The 11,840-nt window shown below is 44.1% G+C and overlaps 1 protein-coding gene across 1 annotated transcript in view; it reads right to left on the bottom strand.

Moving 5' to 3' along the window:
• The window catches only part of LOC102374022 (GTP cyclohydrolase 1-like), a 56,189-nt gene that overhangs the window by 18,994 nt on the left and 25,355 nt on the right, over positions 1 to 11,840 (bottom strand). Inside the window, exon 3 of the mRNA XM_025206168.1 lies at positions 923 to 952. Within this exon, the coding sequence (XP_025061953.1) occupies positions 923 to 952 (30 nt within the window). The remainder of the gene's footprint in view (positions 1 to 922; positions 953 to 11,840) is intronic.

Here is an 11,840-nt window from a genome sequence, read left to right as displayed (position 1 = left end):
CCGGGCGGGGCGGGGCGGCGCGCCGCAGAGCCCCATTGTGCGCGCAGGATGCTCCCGTTGGACACGGCGCCCCGGGGCGGGAACAAGGCGTCTCTCAGCCCCCTCAGCAGCCGGGCCGGGGCTCCCTCAGCGCATGAGGCTTGAGGAGGAAACACTATGACGCCCGCGGAGCAGGGGGTGCCCAGCCCTTCAATAGAGGCATTATTCACTCCCGCAGCTGCCAGCCCTGCTGGGCCCTGAGGCAGGAGGCCAAAGACAGCAGCACATGTTTTTAATATATATCTTTTTTTACATCTTTATCCAAGCCAAATCCGTATCCAGTTCAGGTAGGCACGGCCCCAACAGTCGACTGAGCTCTCTCAAGTTAGGGTTGCCGACTCTGAGTCTCTTCCAGGAGGTTTCCGGAGCGCCGATGTGCCCATGTGCTTGAGTATGTCGGGTACAGATCGCAGAGCGTAGGCTTCACATCAAGACGGCAAAGGCACGTTGCTGTTACAATCCAGAAAGCCCACTGGACTACTGTATAAATCGGACTTAACACTTCCTATATATGGTAATGGATGCCCTATCATTTATCTCCTGGGTGACTCTCAGCAGCCTCCTGGAGGTGTAGATCTAATTCCTGGAGACTCCAGGGCAATCCTGGAGGTTGGCAACCCTAGCTCAAGTCTGCGTGGCTCTGCCACCAGGCGAGTACAGGTTTCCCTTGCAAATGGCAGGGGTTAGCTTCCTGAAAGTTCCCGTGGTTGGCTTATGGGAAAAATGGGGTTAGGGATTTCAACATGAATAATAAAGGAACATGCCGTGTATAAAAATCAGTTTTATATTCGGCACACTCTCTCCATGTACTAGATGATTTAACAACTCCAATTTTTGTTTCCAAGGCCATCACTTTTCCTTGCCCTCTTCACAAATTGCTCACCTTCACCACTCACTCGCTTTGAGGCCATGACTAAGGGCAAAATGCAAAAATCACAAAGAAATCAGAAGAAAAATGCAGAGCACCTGCAACTGGATGTTAACGGCGTGAAGCACAACACAAGACTGAGTGTGCATGAGGATATGGGAGCACCACGGATGGCTAGCAAGAGCCACAGTAAACCATCATACCGTGGTAGCCAAAATGGTATATAGAATATTAAGCGTGGATACTCAAAACCGTGATTGGCAAACACCATGGTTGGCAAGGGAAACCTGTATCCTTCCCACACCCATCCATCTGCATGCTCCCCAAGGTAGGCAGGCATCTTACCTGCAAGCCTCAGGCCTGGAGGCCTTGGGGATCAGGTGCCTGCTGCCTCGCTTGATCTGAAGCCAGCAGCAGATTGTTTTGAGCACTGCGGGCACGTCTACATATTCATTAATGTGCCTTAGTTACTGCACATTTAGTTTAGTGCTTCTTTAATGAAGTACTAACTAAATACACAGTAACTAGAGTTACTGCACAGTAGTGCCGGTGCACGGTTATTTTGTGATGCTTACTGTGCATTAGCTTAATTACACTGCACAATAGGCTATTAGTATAATTTTCAACTGATACCCTACTGCGTAGTGTTTTATTAGGCTAATGTGCAGTAAGTGTGTGTATTCACACCTTTAGGGGTGCACTTCAGCTGGATACTCCTCTCTGCTACACAGGTCACCTCCCTGACCTATTGTACCTCACCTTTATCCACTTCACCTAGGTTTTGCCAGCTGTTATCAAAGGGGATCTTTCCAGCTAAAAGAATCACACCCTTGTCTGCTCATATGCTCAAAAATGATAGATTTCCCGCTTCCTTGGAAGAGGCCCTTCTGTTTCCTCAAATGCTCTGACATAACACTTACCACTGGCAATAATAAGTTATAAAAGAAAACAAAGGACTGATTATTAAAACAAGGGCAAATGTAAGAAATCAGTCGCCTGATGTTGAGGTACAGACAGAAATATAAACAAACAAACAAAGGAAAATACCAGAGAAATTATTTTACCTTATCCCTGTATCTTAGCCCTAAGCTCTAAAAATACAGTTTCCACCTCTCAGCTCAATAGGCTAGAAAGCAGCTGCTGCCCGTGATCTTCCTATCAGGGTTTCCTGCAACTTCTCCAGAACACTTAGCCTGCTAGTTGAGGAACCGAAGCACCTTATGCCCAGGAAACTTTAGATAAGCGCTTACTCCTATGGCAAGGCTTATGTATGATTTCTTATGTGACTATTTACAGACATTATCCATTGGATGCTCAGGGAACCCATACAATGCAATAGAACTTGCCTTCCAAGGGTGTGCCTGCTTATCAGACCAGGAGTCTTTTCTGATCTAATTATGACTAGGGGAATATTTACATCCTTTCAGATATATCCTAAGGGTACCATCTCTCACTTAATTTCCCCACTGTGAGAAATACACTTTGTGAGTAGCCTGTTTCTAAGTGTTATTCTTGCCACAGGCCTCTCCTTTTAAAATGTAAATTCACCATTGCCTGGTTTATGTGCCCCAGACCATGTCTGCAATTTGACTAGCTACTAAACATACCCATGTCCAACATGTAAACAGTTATGTGACCACTGATTATTGAGGGCAGGACTTTGTAACAAACAATAGGAAATTGCTCATTACAGCTGGGCTGCACTGGGGCTGGGCTCAGCTGGGACAGTGACAGCAGCAGTAGCAATGTGGGGTGGGGGGAGGGGATCACAGCTCTGCCCCAGCTAAGGACCATGCTGTCACTTCTGCAAGATCCCAGCCCTGGCCCCAGAGCAGCTCCCTGCCCAGCTATGCACCCTGCCAGTGCTGCTGGGGCTGGCTGGTATCCATAGAAACCTTGGCTCTGTGCTGTCCAGCACCACCACTACTGGGATCTCCATGGAAACTGGCCGCAACAGTGCAGGCAGGGGCTGCTGGGAAATAGAGTCTGTCATGGGCCCAATCTGGCCCACAGGCTGGAATTTGCTCGTTCCTGTTCTAACTGTCATGTACAGCTGACAATAATTGTTAGCTAATGAAGTCAACAGATGGCAAGCTTTAGAATCTCATATCTAATATGTTACTGTTATTTCTGACCTGCATAACTTGATGGCATATGCAGAGCCATTAGTGACAAAATAAATGTAACAAGTGTGCCATCTGCTACTTACATGATCAGGAGCAAGGGGATCACAATATTCTGATGTTCGCATGTCTGCAAGTGAAGTCAGTCAAATAAGTAGGGAATGGGAAAATCATTGGCAAAGATCCTTTGTAATCCCATACATGATCCACTGTTTTGGTGAGAAAATACTTAAGTCTCTTACTGTTCAGAAAATACTAAAACTATAAAAAATAAAGCATTCATTTCAGCAAGCACTCCATTTCAGGAGGCACTACTTCACAGTCAGGGCGGCTAGGATCTGGAACCAACTTCCAAGGGAAGTGGTGCTCACTCCTACCTTGGGGGTCTTCAAAAGGAGGCTAGATAATCACCTGGTTGGGGTCATTTGACCCCAGCATTCATTCCTGCCCGTGGCAGGGGGTTGGACTTGATGATCTGCTCAGGTCCCTTCCGACCTTATCAACTATCACCCTATCAACTATCAAGCACATGGAATTAGTTTTCTGATATGAATAGCACAAGACTACAAAAGTATGCAAATGTTGGTATCAGGGGCTTGATTAGTTGCAATTTCAGGGGTTTCTAGACCATGAGAGAATGAGTGCAGTCATTTTGATGAAGCATTGGATCATGTGCTACCTTACAAAGGACCATTGCTAATCATCCTATTTACAGCTATGCAGCCTGGGAATTGCATGTGACTGTTCACATATGTATAGTCTCTCACATATATAAACTTGCCTAAACTGTATTACATCATTTCTAGTACACTCAGTTCCACTCTTAGGTTTTCAGATTCTTAATTGTTAGATGTAATACAGGGATAAGGCCAAACCCAAGAAAATGTTGTTGAAATTAAAAGTTACATTTAATTCAGATTTACATTTCATAGACTCATATAATCATAGAAAAGTAGGGCTGGAAGGGACCTCCAGAGGTAATCTAATCCAACCTGGATCATCCCTATCTAATCAACCCTATACAAATCCATTGTCTAACCAACTATCAAAGACAGTTCTAGTAACAAGTTTTTTTTTTGTTTTTTTTTAATAAAATGTAATTTTATGGCTAGTTCACCTGAGAGGGTTCTTTAGTACACAAAAATCAGCTATGGTTAAGTAAATGGCACCACCGTCCCACCCAAATGGAGCAAATAATAATTTGATCAATAACATATTTAGTGAGCTTAGCCTTCTCATCTGAATGAATGTCTTTGTTTCATTTACCTTTAAGGAGTAAAACTTAAGTGGCTTAATGTGTAGATTCATAGATTCATAGACTGTTAGGGGCTGGAACGGACCTTGCAGATCATAGGGTCCAGTCCCTCTGCAGTAGGCAGGAAAAGACAACTGGGATCAAGTGACCCCAGCAAGGTGACTGTCCAGTCTCTTTTTGAAGATTTCCAGGGTCGGTGACTGCACCAGCACTGGAGGGAGTTTATTTCACAGTTTGGACACCCTGACTGTGAAGGAGTTTTTCCTGGAATTGAGCCTGAAGCAGTCTTCCAGGAGTTTGTATCTATTGTTCCTGGTCTTCCCCAGAGGTGCCTTTGGTGAACAGCTGTTCACCAAGTTCTTGATGTACTCCCTTGATGTAGCAGTAAGCCGCTACCAAGTCCCCTCTCAGCCTTCTCATCTGTAGGCTGAAGAGGCCCAAGTCCCTCAGCCTCTCCTCGTATGGCTTGTCTTGCAAGTCCCTGATCATACAGGTGGTTCTTCTCTGGACCCTCTCAAGTTTTTCCATGTCCTTGCTGAAGTGCAGTGCCCAGAACTGGAAGCAGTATTCCAGCTGCAGTCTCACCAATGCAGCATACAGTGGGAGTATCACTCCCTTAGTTTTGCATGAGATGCAATGGTTAATGCATGCCAGTGTGTTGTTTGCCCTGCTGGCCACAGCATCACACTGCCAGCTCATGTTCATACGATGGTTGATCACTACCCCTAGGTCCCTTTCAGCCGTGGTACAAGTCGAATTGTTGCCACTAAGTCTGTTGGTATGTTGGGGATTGTTTGCCCCCAGATGGAGCACCTTACACTTCTGAGTGTTGAACTTCATCTGGTTCTGGTTCGCCCAGCTCTCCAGCCTGTCCAGGTCTGCCTGTATCTGCAACCTATCTTCTGGCATGGCCACGCTCCCCCATAAATTGGTGTTGTCCGCAAACTTGGCCAGCAAGCTTTTCACCCCCACATCCAAATCATTGATAAAGGTGTTAAAAAGCACCAGTCCAAGCACTGACCCCAGAGAGACACCACTGGCCACTTCTTGCCAGGATGACAGAGATCCACTGAACTGTTGAGCAGTTAAGCCAACAATCTTCCAATTTTTTCACAAGGATATCGTGGGATACCAGATCAAGAGCCTTTTGGAAGTCTAGGTATATAATCTTGACCTTCTCTCCCATGTCCAGGTGGCGAGAGACCTGTTCGTAGAAGGAGATGAGATTGTTAAGATAAGACCTGCCCGCGACAAAGCCATGCTGGCTGTCATTCAGAACCTTACCCTAAACGAGCATATTGCACATAGATTCTTTAATGAGTTTTTCCAGGATTTTCACTGGGATGGAGGTTAGGCTGCTTAGCCTATAGTTGCCCGGGTCCTCCCTCATCCCCTTCTTGAAGATGGGCACAATGTTGGCCCTCTTCCAATCCTCAGGCATTTCCCCTGTGTGCCACGATTTCTGAAAGAGTTTTGCCAGGGGTTCTGCAATGACCTCAGCCAGCTCCATCAGCACTCTCAGGTGAAGTCCATCTGGTCCTGCTGACTTATAAATATCTAGCTTTTCTAGTTGGTTTTGCACCAGCTCAGCATCCACAGTGGGAAGGCTATCATTCCCACCATGCCCCCTGTGATCCTTGTCTCGCTTGTCTTTCCCCTTGATCTGCTGAAATACTGAAGCAAAGTGGGCATTCAGGAGCTCAGTTTTTCCCTGAGTGTCCATTACCAGCTGTCCTGAGGTGTTAAGCAGAGGTCCCATGCGCCACCATGGGACACCCCCCGGTCACTGACTGGTTTCAGGGGGGCACTTCTCACCCTCCCCCGAATCAAGAGGCACCAGATACCCATGAGTGCAGACCACTGTTGTATTGTCCTCCTTGAGGACTGTCCCTAGCTTCCACTGTGTGTACGCCTCTTTTTTCTTTTTTCAAGTGGACCACAACGTCCCTATTGAGCCAGGAGGGCCAGCCCTTCTGCTACCTTTCCTCTTCATAGGAACGGTTTTCTTTTGTGCTTCAAGGATAGTGTCCTTGAGGAACGACCACTCTTCATGCACCCTATTCGCCTTCCATCCCTGGTCCCACATTGCCTCCCCTACTAATGCCCTGAGCCTGTTGAAGTCAGCATTTTTGAAGTCCAGGACCTCAATCCTGCTAGTTGATTTGTCAACCTTGTGGTGGACAGTGAACCTGGTGAGCTCATGATTGCCATCACCCAGGCTACCCTCAATGTTCAAGCCACACACCAGATCATCTCCTTTGGCCAAGACCAAGTCTAGGAGAGCAGTATTACCTCTGGTTGACCCTTGCACTTCCTGGGTCAGAAAGAGCTCCTTGATCACAGTTAAGAAGCTACATGACCAATCCGACCTAGTCGCATGTTCATCCCAATCTATGTCCGGGTAATTGAAGTCACCCATGACAATCAAGTCCCTTGCATTCATGGCCTCTGTCAGTTCCTGAGAGAACTCCAGCTAGGTCTAGTTAGAGGAACAATTGTGCTAATCTTTGTCAGACTGTAGGTGTGTGCTGGCAATTTGGCTTGATACAACTAGCTGACAAAAGCAAGCCATTAAAAACCACTCTTATTAACCTTTCAAATGAGGCTGGTCATTACAGAAGCCTCAAACCATCACCTTAGTCTTTGTGCTGCTGTTAAAACCATTTTTCCCCTGTCCTTTTGGAATCACTGCCATTTGCCAATGCCTACTTCTAAGGTCCAGTTAAAAAAGGCAGACTGACCCAGCTGCAGCATCTAGGGTATGATATATTCATGGTACTAAATAAGAAACATCTCAAATGTCTTCATTTAATTTTCTATAAACCACACAGATTATGATTCTACCTTTTTTTTGTAACTGGAATTGTGGAGTAGGCCAGGACTGTCTGAAGGCTCAGTTATTCCTTGCTGATACATTTCTTCAATAGCATGTAAGTTTTTCCCTTCTTTGATGTGACACGAAATCCCTGGTGTTGGCTATGGGTTTAGGACCCAGTTGCCCTATTCCGGGGGGGGGGGGGGGGGGGGGAGAGGAAGACCCACCCTCAGAACCCGAACAGGACCTTTCCATTCAATAAAAGGGAAATTTATTAATACACAGTGATAACAGAAAAGAAACAATACATGCAATCAAGCAATTCTGTATATCTACCAATTCTAGGGCTGTCATCAGAGTCAAAAAACGTCTGGCCAGGAAGCAGCCTTCCCTCTAAGGCTATTCTTATGTGTTATATGTCAGCATGTCAGCAGCCTGGAGGTGGGCCCACCCCATCCCCGCTTCAGCCGGTGGTATGCCCTCTGTCCATAGTGGCCTTGGGGACTCCTCCTGGGAGATGGGGATGGGGACCTCTCTCAGAGACCCTCTTGGGAAGAAGGATGGGGAGGAGGAGGAGCCAGGTGGAGGACTCTTTGTTACTCTCAAGTCTCTGCTTTTGTATTCTCCTTCCCTCCTGATAACTCCTCATCTGTGGCTGTTGCTCTCTGTGGTCATCATACTGTCCACATCCTGTTCCATCAACATATTCCAAGCCCGTTACATGCACACATACTAATTTGGTCTTTGTGGTACTTCTAATTTGGTCCGTTTCCCGCAAACCAGGACTCTTTTTTTTTGTGAATTATCCAGCTCTTGTTTTAGATCTCTTTCTCAGCTTCCATCTGCTCTTATTTTTATTCTTTTTGGACAATTTTGATTTCTGTGACAAGCCTCCTTCTTTGTTTCATTTTGCTTCAGTTGAAATACTGCTTCTTCTACCAGTATTTCATCCTTTGAGTGGCTAGCTAAAAAATCCTATATTTAAATTCAGTTTCCACAAACACTCATAAATATAACTTTTCAGTTCCCCATTTTTGCTAGTATTATTAAGAAGCGAATGCAAGAGGGGCTTGAATAAAGAATGTTTAGTTGAGAATGAGACCAAATAGCTCCATAGATTTTTTTAAATGTTCACACAACTGTATTTTGTGTTGAGATCAGGACAGACTATAGTTCAAATTGTTGACAGTAGGAGATATATGACCCATTCATGTTTCTAATGCTGTGTGAAACTGATCTTGCTTATATGTTTAATTAATTTCTTCCATGTCTTCAAAAGTCTTGCCTCTTTAAATTATAAGATCTTTGGGGTTGGGGGGTACCATATGGATCCTTGATGTAATTGGCACCTTTGGAAACCGTTGTGATACTAATAATAAATAATAGTGAGTAAATTTGTAACATTACCCAGTGTAGAGAGATTGAATGCAAGAACTGTAAATCCCAAGCATTTAAAATGAGTTAGGACTGCCAAAAATCATAAAACTGTCTTGAAAGTCATACCATTTTAGAAGTAATAACTTTGAGATTCACATTTGCCTTCTGCTTTTTAAGTTTCAGAGTTCATGTTTTTGACCTTTCTCTGCAATCATAAGGGCAACTTGTTTCTCTTTAAAAAAGTGAAAGTGGGGCGCCACCCATAATCACACAACCCCAAAAACTGCAAGAAAAGAAAAACACCAAATATTGTGAGATTCATGCTAAAAAACACAGAAGTTAATTAACTTCTGGCTGGAAGGATCCTCTCTTCCAGCCAGCATAATGATGACCCGGACAAGAAAGAAGCCCCAGTTTTTGTATTTAATTTCCACTTTTTGGAATAAATACAACTATGCATTTTGATCACAATTTGGCTTCCACTGGAGCCACTGAAGACTTTGGTTGATTTCAGTGAGAGGTAGAGCAGGTCTTTTTGTGAGGTAATGCACTTTTTAATACTGATGTGCTTGGAGAATAATTTAATTCTCTGTTTACAATGTGAATATGGAACACATAATGGAAAAAGAAGCTCAGTTTTACTTACTAGCAGAGCCAAACTAATTCATTGTCTAAGTCCAAACATAGCCATGACATTAAAAACCTGAATAGCTTCTAAATAGTACTGACAGTCTGAGTGAAATGTGAGATAATGAGCTTAATACTTTGCCAGACCATAAGCCAAAGGGGACACACACACTCACACATGGCATTGTAATGTAATTTACACAAAGAAGTGTGTGCGGGGTTTGGTTGATATTAAGAACATGGATGAATTGATTTAAATACAGACATGATTTAAACTAGATTCAGTTAGACTAAATTTGATTATAAGACACTTTTTTGGGCTACCTACTGGTATGAAATATTTGACTCATTTTAGAGTCAGCTTATTGCTGCAAAATGTTATTGTCCAGAAGTCCCGTGGGCACAGTATCTGTAGATCCAGCTGTTGTCCCTATTTAGTGTGTTCAATCAAACGTGACTCAAACCAGGACTCCTGCAGCATTGGTAACAAATGCGTCACTTCATGGCCTGTTTATGCTCTGTGCCAGTGATAGGCATTACTCTTAGCCTTAGCGACAGCAAAATGAGCACCTACATTAAAGACACAGTGTGCAACTAGCACTTGGCAAGACAGGACAGACACAGCATGATAATTGCCTTCTCAGCGTTTGTCCACTCTCACCCTATTGACATTTACATGTGCTCCCAGCTTGCCCATTTTTAGTCCAAATGCTTATTTACATGTTCCCTGAATCAGTCCTGTGGAACGTGCAGTCACCAACAGTTATAAGAATGCCATATGGTTCCAGCGCTGAGAGACTGAGTAGTGTTAAGTCAGTGATAACTACAATCATTGTCTTAAATTCATCTCCTCCAACTCCATCCTGATTTTTTCTTGTCTGGCTTCCACCCTCTCTCGTCCATGAATATTGTTTTCCCCAAGCTCTTATAACATCTTTTTTGACCATATATCTCAGGGCCACAGCTCCCTCTGTTCACTCACTGAACTCTGTTCCTTTTGATGCTGTTAATTATACATCTGGTGAAATGTTGTCTCCCATGACTTTGTGAATTTATTTTCTGGTTCTAATCTGTCTTGCAAGTTTCACTCTTAGTGAGTTTTCCTCCTCCCCTTTCTCTCTCATTATGGGTGTCCCGCTAGGCCATGTCTTTGGTTACTTCTTTTTCTGCCTCCACACACTTCCTCTTTTCTTTTCTGTAATGTTATTCACTCAGATGGTTTCAAGTACCCTAGCACCTAAGGACTTTTATTAGCTACTGCCAGAACCACCATTTCTCTGAGTTCTATAGTTTCAGAGGAATGTGGGAATGGAAAAGAGCTCAAAAGACCATCTAACTTACTCTCAGACGGGATCAAGCATACCTAGATCATCCTAGACCAAGGTTTGTCTATTACCTGTTTTGAAAAACCTGTGAAGGAGAAGATTCCAGAATCTCCCTGTATAATGTATTCCAGCTAATATCTTTTTATTGGACCCACTTTAGAGTTGGAAGTAATGTTAGACAAACTTTTGGATGCAAAATGTTTTTCTTCAGTCTGGGAAAGAAGCAGATACAGCCTAAACTAAATATCAGTTCCAACAGTTATTTTGTTTAACCCCATTATTTTAATTAAAGTAATTACCTAAAGCAGGATTACTTAAAGACATGAGAAACAAACCTGTGGAGCAAAGAGAAATTATCAGAAGTAGTTACAGATTAAAAGAATAGTTACTATAGAGAAAACTAATTACATAAATTGTAAGAACAATAAAAAAGGGAGAGAGCCATTATTACCTGAGAAGCACGGAGAGGCTAGCAGAGGGGGCAGGTAAATTGTAATGAGCCATAAAACTCTTCCCTATGGTAAGTTTATGGTTTTTAGTATCCAGTAAAGTTATGAATTCTTGATTCTAGGCTGGTCTTCTGAAGATATTTTGCAGGTTTCACTTGAGGACAAGGACTATGAACTAAGTGGGGTGGTTGTTCTGTGAAAAGTGTTCTCCCACTGGTAATTATCTTTGTCCTTTATCACCATGGCTAGGGACAGAAGTTACACACAAGCCAGTTGATGTGATCAGAAACTGGTTTAAACCTGCAACAGAGCATAAGTTCAGTGCACATAAACCACTTTCAAAATGGTCAAAATTGGTTTAAGATAAACTTGGCTGAATGTAGTATCAGACTTAATTGTTTTGGGTCAAACTGGTTTATGGAACTTCTGTCCCAGACCCCTTCCTGGTGTAATTTAAATCAGAGTCCCCCAACATCCCAGCATGCTTTTCAGCCCTGGGCTGGGCTGTGGTGTCTGCTCCAGAGAACAGGGTTCATAGATTCATAGATTCATAGATGTTAGGGTCGGAAGGGACCTCAATAGATCATCGAGTCCGACCCCCTGCATAGGCAGGAAAGAGTACTGGGTCTAGATGACCCCAGCTAGATGCCTATCTAACCTCCTCTTGAAGACCCCCAGGGTAGGGGAGAGCACCACCTCCCTTGGGAGCCCACTCCAGACCTTGGCCACTCTAACTGTGAAGAAGTTCTTCCTAATGTCCAGTCTAAATCTGCTCTCTGCTAGCTTGTGGCCATTATTTCTTGTAAGCCCCAGGGGTGCCTTGGTGAATAAATCCTCACCAATTCCCTTCTGTGCCCCCGTGATGAACTTATAGGCAGCCACAAGGTCGCCTCTCAACCTTCTCTTGTGGAGGCTGAAAAGGTCCAGGTTCTCTAGTCTCTCCTCATAGGGCTTGGTCTGCA

The sequence above is a fragment of the Alligator sinensis genome, unplaced genomic scaffold (genome assembly GCF_000455745.1).
Source record: "Alligator sinensis unplaced genomic scaffold, ASM45574v1 scaffold131_1, whole genome shotgun sequence".
NCBI classification, from domain to species: Eukaryota; Metazoa; Chordata; order Crocodylia; family Alligatoridae; genus Alligator; species Alligator sinensis.
This window is presented reverse-complemented; position numbering and strand designations above follow the sequence as displayed.